General features: G+C 45.5%; 1 protein-coding gene across 2 annotated transcripts in view; it reads right to left on the reverse strand.

The window, feature by feature from the left end:
• The window catches only part of LOC115172759 (rho guanine nucleotide exchange factor 10), an 86,950-nt gene that overhangs the window by 28,174 nt on the left and 42,828 nt on the right, over nucleotides 1-15,948 (reverse strand). For both annotated transcript variants that reach the window (XM_029730493.1, XM_029730492.1), the window contains 3 exons: nucleotides 13,970-14,154; nucleotides 7,792-7,907; nucleotides 6,563-6,690 (listed from right to left, as the gene is read on the reverse strand). In XM_029730493.1, coding sequence (XP_029586353.1) covers nucleotides 6,563-6,690; nucleotides 7,792-7,907; nucleotides 13,970-14,154 — 429 coding nt within the window. The remainder of the gene's footprint in view (nucleotides 1-6,562; nucleotides 6,691-7,791; nucleotides 7,908-13,969; nucleotides 14,155-15,948) is intronic.

The raw sequence follows: 15,948 nt of genomic DNA on the forward strand, positions 1-15,948 counted from the left end.
AGAGAGAGACAGCGGTGTGGTGGGAGTGAGGACATAGGGGCCTAACCTAGTGTGTGAGAGAGAGACAGCACTGTGGTGGGAGTGAGGACATAGGGGCCAAACCTAGTGTGTGAGAGAGAGACAGCGGTGTGGTGGGAGTGAGGACATAGGGGCCTAACCTAGTGTGTGAGAGAGAGACAGCACTGTGGTGGGAGTGAGGACATAGGGGCCTAACCTAGTGTGTGAGAGAGAGACAGCGGTGTGGTGGGAGTGAGGACATAGGGGCCTAACCTAGTGTGTGTGAGAGAAACAGCAGTGGTGTGTGTAAGGTCTACTGTATGTGTGAGAGAAACAGCAGTGGTGTGTGTAAGGTCTACTGTATGTGAGAGAGAAACAGCAGTGGTGTGTGTAAGGTCTACTATATGTGTGAGAGAAACAGCAGTGGTGTGTGTAAGGTCTACTGTATGTGAGAGAAACAGCAGTGGTGTGTGTAAGGTCTACTGTATGTGTGAGAGAAACAGCAGTGGTGTGTGTAAGGTCTACTGTATGTGAGAGAGAAACAGCAGTGGTGTGTGTAAGGTCTACTGTATGTGTGAGAGAGAAACAGCAGTGGTGTGTGTAAGGTCTACTGTATGTGTGAGAGAAACAGCAGTGGTGTGTGTAAGGTCTACTGTATGTGTGAGAGAAACAGCAGTGGTGTGTGTAAGGTCTACTGTATGTGTGAGAGAAACAGCAGTGGTGTGTGTAAGGTCTACTGTATGTGAGAGAGAAACAGCAGTGGTGTGTGTAAGGTCTACTGTATGTGAGAGAGAAACAGCAGTGGTGTGTGTAAGGTCTACTGTATGTGTGAGAGAAACAGCAGTGGTGTGTGTAATGTCTACTGTATGTGTGAGAGAAACAGCAGTGGTGTGTGTAAGGTCTACTGTATGTGAGAGAGAAACAGCAGTGGTGTGTGTAAGGTCTACTGTATGTGTGAGAGAAACAGCAGTGGTGTGTGTAAGGTCTACTGTATGTGTGAGAGAAACAGCAGTGGTGTGTGTAAGGTCTACTGTATGTGAGAGAAACAGCAGTGGTGTGTGTAAGGTCTACTGTATGTGAGAGAGAAACAGCAGTGGTGTGTGTAAGGTCTACTGTATGTGAGAGAGAAACAGCAGTGGTGTGTGTAAGGTCTACTGTATGTGTGAGAGAAACAGCAGTGGTGTGTGTAAGGTCTACTGTATGTGTGAGAGAAACAGCAGTGGTGTGTGTAAGGTCTACTGTATGTGTGAGAGAAACAGCAGTGGTGTGTGTAAGGTCTACTGTATGTGAGAGAAACAGCAGTGGTGTGTGTAAGGTCTACTGTATGTGAGAGAGAAACAGCAGTGGTGTGTGTAAGGTCTACTGTATGTGAGAGAGAAACAGCAGTGGTGTGTGTAAGGTCTACTGTATGTGTGAGAGAAACAGCAGTGGTGTGTGTAAGGTCTACTGTATGTGTGAGAGAAACAGCAGTGGTGTGTGTAAGGTCTACTGTATGTGTGAGAGAAACAGCAGTGGTGTGTGTAAGGTCTACTGTATGTGTGAGAGAAACAGCAGTGGTGTGTGTAAGGTCTACTGTATGTGTGAGAGAGAAACAGCAGTGGTGTGTGTAAGGTCTACTGTATGTGTGAGAGAGAAACAGCAGTGGTGTGTGTAAGGTCTACTGTATGTGTGAGAGAAACAGCAGTGGTGTGTGTAAGGTCTACTGTATGTGTGAGAGAAACAGCAGTGGTGTGTGTAAGGTCTACTGTATGTGAGAGAGAAACAGCAGTGGTGTGTGTAAGGTCTACTGTATGTGAGAGAGAAACAGCAGTGGTGTGTGTAAGGTCTACTGTATGTGTGAGAGAAACAGCAGTGGTGTGTGTAAGGTCTACTGTATGTGAGAGAGAAACAGCAGTGGTGTGTGTAAGGTCTACTGTATGTGTGAGAGAAACAGCAGTGGTGTGTGTAAGGTCTACTGTATGTGAGAGAGACAGCAGTGGTGTGTGTAAGGTCTACTGTATGTGTGAGAAACAGCAGTGGTGTGTGTAAGGTCTACTGTATGTGTGAGAGAAACAGCAGTGGTGTGTGTAAGGTCTACTGTATGTGTGAGAGAAACAGCAGTGGTGTGTGTAAGGTCTACTGTATGTGTGAGAGAAACAGCAGTGGTGTGTGTAAGGTCTACTGTATGTGTGAGAGAAACAGCAGTGGTGTGTGTAAGGTCTGCTGTATGTGTGAGAGAAACAGCAGTGGTGTGTGTAAGGTCTACTGTATGTGAGAGAGAAACAGCAGTGGTGTGTGTAAGGTCTACTGTATGTGTGAGAGAAACAGCAGTGGTGTGTGTAAGGTCTACTGTATGTGTGAGAGAAACAGCAGTGGTGTGTGTAAGGTCTACTGTATGTGTGAGAGAAACAGCAGTGGTGTGTGTAAGGTCTACTGTATGTGAGAGACAAACAGCAGTGGTGTGTGTAAGGTCTACTGTATGTGTGAGAGAAACAGCAGTGGTGTGTGTAAGGTCTACTGTATGTGAGAGAGAAACAGCAGTGGTGTGTGTAAGGTCTACTGTATGTGAGAGAGAAACAGCAGTGGTGTGTGTAAGGTCTACTGTATGTGTGAGAGAAACAGCAGTGGTGTGTGTAAGGTCTACTGTAGGTGAGAGAGAAACAGCAGTGGTGTGTGTAAGGTCTACTGTATGTGTGAGAGAAACAGCAGTGGTGTGTGTAAGGTCTACTGTATGTGTGAGAGAAACAGCAGTGGTGTGTGTAAGGTCTGCTGTATGTGTGAGAGAAACAGCAGTGGTGTGTGTAAGGTCTACTGTATGTGAGAGAGAAACAGCAGTGGTGTGTGTGTAAGGTCTACTGTATGTGTGAGAGAAACAGCAGTGGTGTGTGTAAGGTCTACTGCTCGAGAGAGAAACAGCAGTGGTGTGTGTAAGGTCTACTGTATGTGTGAGAGAAACAGCAGTGGTGTGTGTAAGGTCTACTGTATGTGAGAGAAACAGCAGTGGTGTGTGTAAGGTCTACTGTATGTGAGAGAGAAACAGCAGTGGTGTGTGTAAGGTCTACTGTATGTGTGAGAGAAACAGCAGTGGTGTGTGTAAGGTCTACTGTATGTGTGAGAGAAACAGCAGTGGTGTGTGTAAGGTCTACTGTATGTGAGAGAGAAACAGCAGTGGTGTGTGTAAGGTCTACTGTATGTGTGAGAGAAACAGCAGTGGTGTGTGTAAGGTCTACTGTATGTGAGAGAGAAACAGCAGTGGTGTGTGTAAGGTCTACTGTATGTGTGAGAGAAACAGCAGTGGTGTGTGTAAGGTCTACTGTATGTGTGAGAGAAACAGCAGTGGTGTGTGTAAGGTCTACTGTATGTGTGAGAGAAACAGCAGTGGTGTGTGTAAGGTCTACTGTATGTGTGAGAGAAACAGCAGTGGTGTGTGTAAGGTCTACTGTATGTGAGAGAGAAACAGCAGTGGTGTGTGTAAGGTCTACTGTATGTGAGAGAGAAACAGCAGTGGTGTGTGTAAGGTCTACTGTATGTGTGAGAGAAACAGCAGTGGTGTGTGTAAGGTCTACTGTATGTGTGAGAGAAACAGCAGTGGTGTGTGTAAGGTCTACTGTATGTGAGAGAGAAACAGCAGTGGTGTGTGTAAGGTCTACTGTATGTGTGAGAGAAACAGCAGTGGTGTGTGTAAGGTCTACTGTATGTGTGAGAGAAACAGCAATGGTGTGTGTAAGGTCTACTGTATGTGAGAGAGAAACAGCAGTGGTGTGTGTAAGGTCTACTGTATGTGTGAGAGAAACAGCAGTGGTGTGTGTAAGGTCTACTGTATGTGTGAGAGAAACAGCAGTGGTGTGTGTAAGGTCTACTGTATGTGTGAGAGAAACAGCAGTGGTGTGTGTAAGGTCTACTGTATGTGTGAGAGAAACAGCAGTGGTGTGTGTAAGGTCTACTGTATGTGTGAGAGAAACAGCAGTGGTGTGTGTAAGGTCTACTGTATGTGTGAGAGAAACAGCAGTGGTGTGTGTAAGGTCTACTGTATGTGTGAGAGAAACAGCAGTGGTGTGTGTAAGGTCTGCTGTATGTGTGAGAGAAACAGCAGTGGTGTGTGTAAGGTCTACTGTATGTGAGAGAGAAACAGCAGTGGTGTGTGTAAGGTCTACTGTATGTGTGAGAGAAACAGCAGTGGTGTGTGTAAGGTCTACTGTATGTGAGAGAGAAACAGCAGTGGTGTGTGTAAGGTCTACTGTATGTGTGAGAGAAACAGCAGTGGTGTGTGTAAGGTCTACTGTATGTGAGAGAGAAACAGCAGTGGTGTGTGTAAGGTCTACTGTATGTGTGAGAGAAACAGCAGTGGTGTGTGTAAGGTCTACTGTATGTGAGAGAAACAGCAGTGGTGTGTGTAAGGTCTACTGTATGTGAGAGAGAAACAGCAGTGGTGTGTGTAAGGTCTACTGTATGTGTGAGAGAAACAGCAGTGGTGTGTGTAAGGTCTACTGTATGTGTGAGAGAAACAGCAGTGGTGTGTGTAAGGTCTACTGTATGTGTGAGAGAAACAGCAGTGGTGTGTGTAAGGTCTACTGTATGTGTGAGAGAAACAGCAGTGGTGTGTGTAAGGTCTACTGTATGTGTGAGAGAAACAGCAGTGGTGTGTGTAAGGTCTACTGTATGTGAGAGAGAAACAGCAGTGGTGTGTGTAAGGTCTACTGTATGTGTGAGAGAAACAGCAGTGGTGTGTGTAAGGTCTACTGTATGTGTGAGAGAAACAGCAGTGGTGTGTGTAAGGTCTACTGTATGTGTGAGAGAAACAGCAGTGGTGTGTGTAAGGTCTACTGTATGTGAGAGAGAAACAGCAGTGGTGTGTGTAAGGTCTACTGTATGTGAGAGAGAAACAGCAGTGGTGTGTGTAAGGTCTACTGTATGTGAGAGAGAAACAGCAGTGGTGTGTGTAAGGTCTACTGTATGTGTGAGAGAAACAGCAGTGGTGTGTGTAAGGTCTACTGTATGTGAGAGAGAAACAGCAGTGGTGTGTGTAAGGTCTACTGTATGTGTGAGAGAAACAGCAGTGGTGTGTGTAAGGTCTACTGTATGTGTGAGAGAAACAGCAGTGGTGTGTGTAAGGTCTACTGTATGTGAGAGAGAAACAGCAGTGGTGTGTGTAAGGTCTACTGTATGTGTGAGAGAAACAGCAGTGGTGTGTGTAAGGTCTACTGTATGTGAGAGAGAAACAGCAGTGGTGTGTGTAAGGTCTACTGTATGTGAGAGAGAAACAGCAGTGGTGTGTGTAAGGTCTACTGTATGTGAGAGAGAAACAGCAGTGGTGTGTGTAAGGTCTACTGTATGTGTGAGAGAAACAGCAGTGGTGTGTGTAAGGTCTACTGTATGTGAGAGAGAAACAGCAGTGGTGTGTGTAAGGTCTACTGTATGTGTGAGAGAAACAGCAGTGGTGTGTGTAAGGTCTACTGTATGTGTGAGAGAAACAGCAGTGGTGTGTGTAAGGTCTACTGTATGTGTGAGAGAAACAGCAGTGGTGTGTGTAAGGTCTACTGTATGTGAGAGAGAAACAGCAGTGGTGTGTGTAAGGTCTACTGTATGTGAGAGAGAAACAGCAGTGGTGTGTGTAAGGTCTACTGTATGTGTGAGAGAAACAGCAGTGGTGTGTGTAAGGTCTACTGCTCGAGAGAGAAACAGCAGTGGTGTGTGTAAGGTCTACTGTATGTGTGAGAGAAACAGCAGTGGTGTGTGTAAGGTCTACTGTATGTGAGAGAGAAACAGCAGTGGTGTGTGTAAGGTCTACTGTATGTGTGAGAGAAACAGCAGTGGTGTGTGTAAGGTCTACTGTATGTGAGAGAGAAACAGCAGTGGTGTGTGTAAGGTCTACTGTATGTGAGAGAGAAACAGCAGTGGTGTGTGTAAGGTCTACTGTATGTGAGAGAGAAACAGCAGTGGTGTGTGTAAGGTCTACTGTATGTGTGAGAGAAACAGCAGTGGTGTGTGTAAGGTCTACTGTATGTGAGAGAGAAACAGCAGTGGTGTGTGTAAGGTCTACTGTATGTGTGAGAGAAACAGCAGTGGTGTGTGTAAGGTCTACTGTATGTGTGAGAGAAACAGCAGTGGTGTGTGTAAGGTCTACTGTATGTGTGAGAGAAACAGCAGTGGTGTGTGTAAGGTCTACTGTATGTGAGAGAGAAACAGCAGTGGTGTGTGTAAGGTCTACTGTATGTGAGAGAGAAACAGCAGTGGTGTGTGTAAGGTCTACTGTATGTGTGAGAGAAACAGCAGTGGTGTGTGTAAGGTCTACTGCTCGAGAGAGAAACAGCAGTGGTGTGTGTAAGGTCTACTGTATGTGTGAGAGAAACAGCAGTGGTGTGTGTAAGGTCTACTGTATGTGAGAGAGAAACAGCAGTGGTGTGTGTAAGGTCTACTGTATGTGTGAGAGAAACAGCAGTGGTGTGTGTAAGGTCTACTGTATGTGAGAGAGAAACAGCAGTGGTGTGTGTAAGGTCTACTGTATGTGAGAGAGAAACAGCAGTGGTGTGTGTAAGGTCTACTGTATGTGAGAGAGAAACAGCAGTGGTGTGTGTAAGACACTGACTTGTCCGGTTTGCCAGGCAGCTGCAGCTGGATCCTACAGCGGTCTGCAGCCCGGATCTCTTCCTCCTTCTTCAGGATGAGACGCTGCAGACCTGACACCCAGTCATGGGCCACCATAGGGTTAACGTTCTAGAGGAGGGAGGGATGGAAAAGAGCCAGAGATAGAGTCAGATAAAGTATTAACACAAGACACTGCTTAAACCATAGCCCCATAATGTCAAGCTAAATCTATAACAGCTTTCAATCATGCCATTGGGCGAGCAGAGATTGACTCCACACACCAGCTCTTCCAAATTGACCACAAAAGCCCCCCTCTGTCTTGTGTGTGTGTGAGACACACACGTCTCTCTGTGTGCCTCTGGCCTGTTCTCTGCTCCCCCACCACTCTCAGACAGAAACACGTCTCTCTGTGTGCCTCTGGCCTGTTCTCTGCTCCCCCACCACTCTCAGACAGACAGAAACACGTCTCTCTGTGTGCCTCTGACCTGTTCTCTGCTCCCCAACCACTTTCAGACAGACACACGTCTCTCTGTGTGCCTCTGGCCTGTTCTCTGCTCCCCCACCACTCTCAGACAGAAACACGTCTCTCTGTGTGCCTCTGACCTGTTCTCTGCTCCCCCACCTCTCTCAGACAGAAACACGTCTCTCTGTGTGCCTCTGGCCTGTTCTCTGCTCCCCCACCACTCTCAGACAGAAACACGTCTCTCTGTGTGCCTCTGACCTGTTCTCTGCTCCCCCACCTCTCTGACAGAAACACGTCTCTCTGTGTGTCTCTGACCTGTTCTCTGCTCCCCCACCACTCTCAGACAGAAACACGTCTCTCTGTGTGCCTCTGGCCTGTTCTCTGCTCCCCCACCACTCTCAGACAGACAGAAACACGTCTCTCTGTGTGTCTCTGACCTGTTCTCTGCTCCCCCACCTCTCTCAGACAGAAACACGTCTCTCTGTGTGCCTCTGGCCTGTTCGCTGCTCCCCCACCTCTCTCAGACAGAAACACGTCTCTCTGTGTGCCTCTGACCTGTTCTCTGCTCCCCACCACTCAGACTGAAACTACTGTGCACCAGAGCTCGCTTGCTCGGTCGCTCGCTCTCTCACACACACACACACACACACACACACACACACACACACACACACACACACACACACACACACACACACACACACACACACACACACACACACACACACGATCAAAACCTCAGGGCCACATTTATATATGCGGCTCACCTGGTAGTTTCCCTTGAGGCTTCCGATCATGCTGGAGATCTGGTTGACCAGGCTGAGGTCGTGGATGAGGTTCTGAAGGTCCTGGTACAGCTGGCCTGGACCCATGTACAACTTATCTGAGACGAGAGACAATGACAACAAGTCAATAAACTATCATGTCATTGTCAACAAAGAACTGCGTTATTACCAAATAAAGTTGGTAGTAGAAGTAAGTTCTGATTCACAGAGCTGAGCCCATATCCCATCTGAACCCACTGACCCAACAATATGAGCCATACAAATCTCAAAGGCAATTATCGTGCATTGAAAGCAGGAGGTAAAATAAGACACACTGCCAGACAAAGTCAGTCTGTTTCCCAACTTGGCATGGCTCTGAACCGTGTGTGCGTGTGTGCGCGTGCGAGAGAGGGAGAGTGTGCGTTGGAAATGAGTACTGTTACCTAACGGCAGTTTCCTGGGGTTAAACTTCCCTCTACTGCGCTAGTGTGTGTGTTTCTTTGTAGGTGTGCCCTGCCTAACCGAACCAACAGGCCAGTGAAGTAAGGGATTATTGTGTTTCTGTGCGTCCAGCTCGGGACAATGGGCTGCTTTGTTTGTCAGTGCTCAGCCTGTATATCAGGAAGAGACACAGACAGAGAGCCAGACTCCTCAGAGAGAGAAAGGGAGAGAAAGAGGAGAGGCCCCCTGTAGGCTCTGCCAGCACATAGCCTTCTCTCAAGGCTGTAACTCAAATTAAACCTGCAGCAGAGAGGACCCTCCTCATCTTTCAGACATGCCTGCCAACAAGTCATTGTACGGTAGGATTTGCAGCATATGGTACTGTCAGCTAACAAGAGCAAGCTCTTAGATGATTTCACCATATGACTTTTCAACTTAAATGTGGTCTACCACTCTCATAAGGCAGCACATTGGAACTGGGAGGGGGTTAATGTGAATGGGAATCTCTGGCGCCAGGATTCCTGGGGCTCCCTCTGGTTTTGCCAGTCTACTTTCTGTGGGGTCTATAATTGCCCTTCACACTGCCGTAGTGTTCCAGTTCCATGGCAACCGCTCCATTCTTCCCCAGGGCTGCCAAGAGAGGACACTCAGAGAAACTTCCACCCCGTTTGACCTGCACTAAGTATTTCACGTAGGTGGTGGTCACACTGGAGACAAATACTCATTCAGAAATGGATACTTCAGATTGTAAGTTTACATGCAGAAGCTAATTTAGAGACTTTCTCTTCATCATGTACCAAGATATCATTCCACTGTTGAATATGTCCAGGTCACGGAGTATCATTGAACAGTTTTACTGTTACAGACATTGTGTTGGGTTGAAAGCCATGTTAAAAGTGTATGGTTGACAATAACAATTTGTCCTAGCTTCAGAAATGTCATTTCTGTTCTATTGAGCTAATTGTCTTGTCTAATAAAGTTAAAATATTCCCGCCTCATTGGTCTTCATTTTATTTTTATTTAACCTTTATTTAACTAGGCAAATCAGTTAAGAAAGAATTCTTATTTTACAATGACGGCCAACCCCTCCCCTAACCCGGATGACGCTGGGCCAATTGTACGCCGCACTATGGGACTCCCGATCACGACTGGTTGGAAAACAGCCCGGGATCGAACCAGGGTCTGTAGTGATGCCTCTGGCACTGAGCCACTCAGGAGCCCTATGATGTCTTTGTGTGCTTGGAACCCGGTCAGGGCAGAATCACTGAATAAGCTTCAGTCATGCTCATTGGCTTGTCATCCATGGTAATTCTACAGGCCATGATTCATCTCTATGACTATAGATATTATATGTTCTGACAAACAATGACAATAGGCCACAATGAGACTGAGTGCCATGGACAAGCTGAACCTGACCTGTAGAGCAGTCATTCATCGATGGCTCTGACCTAGACTAGAGGAAAGGGTTGCAGTTTATTGTTTTAAGGTCTTTGCCAATGTAACCGACCCATCTCTTCTGGTGCTCCCAATTAGCTAAGCTAAGTGCAACAGACATGAGGCAAGCAAACAGACATCCAGAGCAGAGCAGAGGAAACTGTGACATCATAAGCTGGACCGTCTTTTCATTGCCTCTAGTAGGCAGGTCACCAGTTGCTTTGACAGAACATACTGGACTATGGAGGGAGGGAGAGAAGCTGAGAGTGAGGGTTTTTCCCACTTAAAATGCTTGGCCAGAACAGACACACAGAGGACTGACTAGGAGGAAAATGTAATCAGTATTGAAGAGATTATATGGGTCATAGACAAAATATGGGGGAGTGACATGGCCTGATCCATTTCTGCCAGGTAAAAATGACCATACCCTACTGTAATGTTTTCCATTCTAGCTCCATGTCCAATTTAATTAGCTAACATTACTGAGCTGAACCACACTGCTGTCCAGTCCATGTGGATCTCCTAAGGGCAATAGGTTACTGGATGTATATATAGTGGTCTAACCTAGCTCAGGACTAGCTGGCTAGGAATATGCCTGCCTGACTGTCAGCCCAGGGTCCAGATGCTTTAGTTGACTTTCTTTAACCCCCATCAGGCCGTCTGTGGATGGGAATAGAGGGCAGATGGAGAGGTGATGGGTGGGTGAGTGGGTAAGAGGCTTTGGAGAGGAGAGGGGACGGGGGTGGCAGTTGGGCAGTGGAGGAGAGGGAAGAGAGGAAAGGTTGCTTATCCCCATTTCAATGAGTAAGAGGATGAGAGGAAAACAAGAAATGGCCCATATGGTCGACTTCACTCAGGGTCCTATGCTTTAACAATATGGATGGAGAGTAGTACAGTACAGTAGATCACTAATGGACTCTTAAATAACACAGGCTTAGGCACAACGACATCCATTTACAGGCTAGACGGTCATCCTCTTCTCAGCATGTGGGTAAAAGATATGGCTATTACACTATAAAGCCATTTGTAATCAGAGGCTCAACGTCTGTACAGTAGGCCATACCCTCAGGAATACAACTAATAAGTAAATAAATAAATTATATATATATATATATATATACACACACACACACACACACTTTTAAAATGATGAACTTGGATTATCTAACACAACGTGCCATTGGAACACAGGAGTGATGGTTGCTGATAATGGGCCTCTGTACGTCTATGTAGATATTCCATAAAAAATCTGCTGTTTCCAGCTACAATAGTTATTTACAACATTAATAATGTCTACACTGTGTTTCTGATCAATTTTATGTTATTTTAATGGACAAAACAATTTGCTTTTCCTTCAAAAACAAGGAAATGTCTAAGTGACCCCAAACTATTGAACGGTAGTGTGTATATATATATATATATATATATATATATGGAATGAGTTTCTCTGGCTTTACACACACACACACACACACACACACACACACACACACACACACACACACACACACACACACACACACACACACACACACACACACACACACACACACACACACACACACACACACACACACACACACACACACACACACGACTGGAGTAGATCACACTAGCACCACAGATGGGACTGACAAACAGAAGCCTGCATCAGAGGGCTTGGTGTAAGGGAAAAAGCCTGCATCAGAGGGCTTGGTGTAAGGGAAAAAGCCTGCATCAGAGGGCTTGGTGTAAGGGAAAAAGCCTGCATCAGAGGGCTTGGTGTAAGGGAAAAAGCCTGCATCAGAGGGCTTGGTGTAAGGGAAAAAGCCTGCATCAGAGGGCTTGGTGTAAGGGAAAAAGCCTGCATCAGAGGGCTTGGTGTAAGGGAAAAAGCCTGCCACGTCAAAGCCTGCCACACACAGGAAACGACTGACACCTCTGTTCATAACCTCTAGCATACAATAACATAGTTACTCCATAGCTATTACAGCATCCACCATGCCTTCCCCAGTGGGTGTACTGTTGTCACCACCTGAACACCAGCTAAATGAAAAGCACACTAATGTACCGTTGCATTCCCCATTACCCACGCCTGGTTTGTAGTCAGAAGTCAGGGTGAATGTTCTTTACTAAAAAAAGCAACTGCCTGGTTATGATCACAAACCATACAGTCTGGTTATGATGGTAGCATAGTTTCCAATAAGGAGTTTAAAGGAGTGGCCATTTTGAGCAGCTGCCAGAGCAGGCCAGGGAAAAGAGTGAAGTCAGTGACCCTGCAGCAGAGAGTGGAGCTGGCTGCTTAAAGACTCACCACAGTCTCTCTGGAACTATTTTAAAACGTCTCTCAGTGGTTCGAGATGGAACGCCTGGCACACAGAAAATGATGGCTAAACATTTGTTGTTGGTGTGTCAAATGAATGAATAAGCAACTTTTGCTCCTTGTTATTGAGTGTGGTCCTGCAACACTATAATCTGAGAAGGAGAGCCCCCCATGTTTCATCCAACAGTAACATCAGTGAGTCATGTAGCGCTTGTACTGTAGTGTTGATCTGAGCCCACTGAGAACTGGCCAGGCAGTCTGCTAAATAATTACAGTAATCATCTAGAACTCATCAATATTTCAGGGAGGGGGGTGTTGAAGCGTAATCAGCACTAAGAGGAAATTGTATTGATTTTACACACGGCAGAAAACAAGGTATTGCTGCTTGTACTGTACTGTATATGCATTGTACAGCCGCTGTGCAGAGTAATGCATATTATTTCAATTTATACAACGGGTGGATCTAATCCTGAATGTTGATTGGTTAAAATCGTATTCCAGCCAATGTCTATTCCACAATTTACCACTGGCTAAATCTATGACGTTAAAATGCTTATTTACTCTGTTCCATCTGACTGCGCAATCCACTGTCTCATCAGCCCAGCCAAGAAATGTATAAACTTGATCTCCACTATAAAAAGCATATAGACATTATCTCAGATTTCTTTTAGACTAACATTTCATTTTCAACTGTGGATATTTGTATAAACCTTGTTGTCTGTCTCTCCGACATTTGCAACATTGTTTCAATATTCATATTCGATCTCCAGCTGTCCCATAGTAAATAATGTATCGGGAATCGGGACGAGACAGACAGACAGGCAGGCAGTGTTTCTCAACCAGTCGAAATCATGAATCAGCTGGCATAATTTTTATGGCTACATACAAAGAAATGTCAAATTAAAAAAGGTCAAACGAAATGAAGTGCAGCTAGTTTGCAGTCTTTCCAGCTTCAGTTTGAAGTGGTTGTGTTCGCTGTGTTGTTGGCTAGCTCCTCTGAACAACAGTGTCCTGACGAGTAAGCAAATGTTCTATGCCAGGCGAAAGCACGCCTCATTAGCTCATTGTTATGGATGTATCCAAATAAATGTCTCTAGAAAACAGCTTAAACAAATGCAAATGCAGCTACTGTTGTTATTCTGGCTGCACTGTTGATGTGACTGTAAGTTAGCTGTAGTTAGCTAGCTAGCAAGCAAGGGATAAGAACGTTGCCAGCCAGTATGGCAATGGAACATTTAGAAAGAACGACTGGGTCGCGTTCATTGATCCAGAACAAAAAGACTGAACGACTGGGTCGCGTCTCTGGTAACCTAACCGATAGAATGAACGACCAGCCGGCTTGGGTAGTAACCCTAGATTTGTGTCAGGAATATATTGTGGAAGGATGAAATAATATGAATAAATTCATCAAAATAACATTTTTAATGAAAATATGTCAATCATTATTTGAATATGTTGATAACCCATGGAATAAAAGTGATAACGCCCTCGAAGACGGTGTTTGGAGGATATATTGGCATGGTTTGCCGGCCCTCGTCTTCGTCTCGGCTTCTCCTGCATTATCACTTTTTTTATTTAACCTTTATTTAACTAGGCAAGTCAGTTAAGAACAAATTCTTATTTACAATGACAGCCTACCCCGGCCAAACTCTAACCGGACGACGCTGGGCCAATTGTGCGCCGCCCCATGGGACTCCCAATTACGGCCGGTTGTGATACAGCCTGGAATCGAACCAGGGTCTGCAGTGACACCTCTAGCACTGGGATGAAGTGCCGTAGACCACTGCGCAACTTGGGAGCCCTAAAATCAGGCCTCACATTCCTCTCTTTATGTTTAATTGTGGGGTCATAAAGAAACAATGTCACAAATCAGGGTTTGGGCCGTTGGGGGGGGGGGGGCTCTAAACTACATCTTATCCACATCGTACTCTTTTTCCAATACTAAGCAGGTTACAGGCAGAACTCTGTGACAGATCTCTGTGGTTGCGAATCATTGGGACGTACTTGGTTTGGCGTTGATGACCACCTTCTCTCCAGAGTGGGGTTGGGGGGTGAAGCGGCTGTTGTCGCCCATGTCTTCACTGGAGCCAAACTCTACTACATCCACAAAGCTCAGAGGGACACTCCACTTCAGCAGGAACTTCTGACCCAGGGCGGCGTTGCCACTACCACTGCCATCAACACTGCACCTGGATATAGAGGAGAAGGACAGGCAGAGGACTAATGAATTTCCTCACAGGGACCAATAAAGGTTTCTTCAACCAATATTACATTTATCGAGTGTATTCCTCACTGATACAGAGGGGATTGTAAACAAAATCAGGGTAAACAAAAGTTCAGAAAGTTAAATGATTTACCATCGTAAGGTATGTGGTATGGTATGTACTGTATATGGTATGCCACATCAAAGCGGGGCAAATTCTTTTGAGAATGGCATGACTGTACTGTAAGACTTAGACAGTATTTCATGCATGACTGGTTCTACAGTTATCATGTCACCCTATTGGCACTTGACAGCCTGGTCAGAGAGCTCCTGTAAATTTGGTAAATATTTAATCATTATGTTTTTTGTATGAATCATTTCACTTTTTGTTTTTGAATAGCCAAACAAGTATAGATTTACTCTGGATTACATTTTGTTTGATGCCTGAGAATTAATGGCAAATCAGCATTTTGGTCTACATGGACAAGTTCTGGCCTGGTTTAGATCTTATCTGTCGGAAAGATATCAGTTTGTCTCTGTGAATGGTTCGTCCTCTGACAAATCAATTGTAAATTTCGGTGTTCCTCAAGGTTCCGTTCTAGGACCACTATTGTTTTCACTATATATTTTACCTCTTGGGGATGTCATTCGAAAACATAATGTTAAATTTCACTGCTATGCGGACGACACACAGCTGTACATTTCAATGAAACATGGTGAAGCCCCAAAATTGCTCTCGCTAGAAGCCTGTGTTTCAGACATAAGGAAGTGGATGGCTGCAAATTTTCTACTTTTAAACTCGGACAAAACAGAGATGCTTGTCCTAGGTCCCAAGAAACAAAGAGATCTTCTGTTGAATCTGACAATTAATCTGGATGGTTGTACAGTCGTCTCAAATAAAACTGTGAAGGACCTCGGCGTTACTCTGGACCCTGATCTCTCTTTTGAAGAACATATCAAGACTGCTTCAAGGACAGCTTTTTTCCATCTACGAAACATTGCAAAAATCAGAAACTTTCTGTCCAAAAATGACGCAGAAAAATTAATCCATGCTTTTGTTACTTCTAGGCTCGACTACTGCAATGCTCTACTTTCCGGCTACCCGGATAAAGCACTAAACAAACTTCAGTTAGTGCTAAATACGGCTGCTAGAATCCTGACTAGAACCAAAAAATTTGATCATATTACTCCAGTGCTAGCTTCCCTACACTGGCTTCCTGTTAAGGCAAGGGCTGATTTCAAGGTTTTACTGCTAACCTACAAAGCATTACATGGGCTTGCTCCTACCTATCTTTCCGATTTGGTCCTGCCGTACATACCTACACGTACGCTACGGTCACAAGACGCAGGCCTCCTAATTGTCCCTAGAATTTCTAAGCAAACGGCTGGAGGTAGGGCTTTCTCCTATAGAGCTCCATTTTTATGGAATGGTCTGCCTACCCATGTGAGAGACGCAGACTCAGTCTCAACCTTTAAGTCTTTACTGAAGACTTATCTCTTCAGTAGGTCCTATGATTAAGTATAGTCTGGCCCAGGAGTGTGAAGGTGAACGGAAAGGCTGGAGCAACGAACCGCCCTTGCTGTCTCTGCCTTGTCGGTTCCCCTCTTCCCACTGGGATTCTCTGCCTCTAACCCTTTTACAGGGGCTGAGTCACTGACTTACTGGTGTTCTTCCATGCCGTCCATGGGAGGGGTGCGTCACTTGAGTAGGTTGAGCCACTGACGTGGTCTTCCTGTCTGGGTTGGCGCCCCCCCCTTGGGTTGTGCCGTGGCGGACATC

This window comes from Salmo trutta, chromosome 33, assembly GCF_901001165.1.
Source record: "Salmo trutta chromosome 33, fSalTru1.1, whole genome shotgun sequence".
Classification (NCBI taxonomy): domain Eukaryota; kingdom Metazoa; phylum Chordata; class Actinopteri; order Salmoniformes; family Salmonidae; genus Salmo; species Salmo trutta.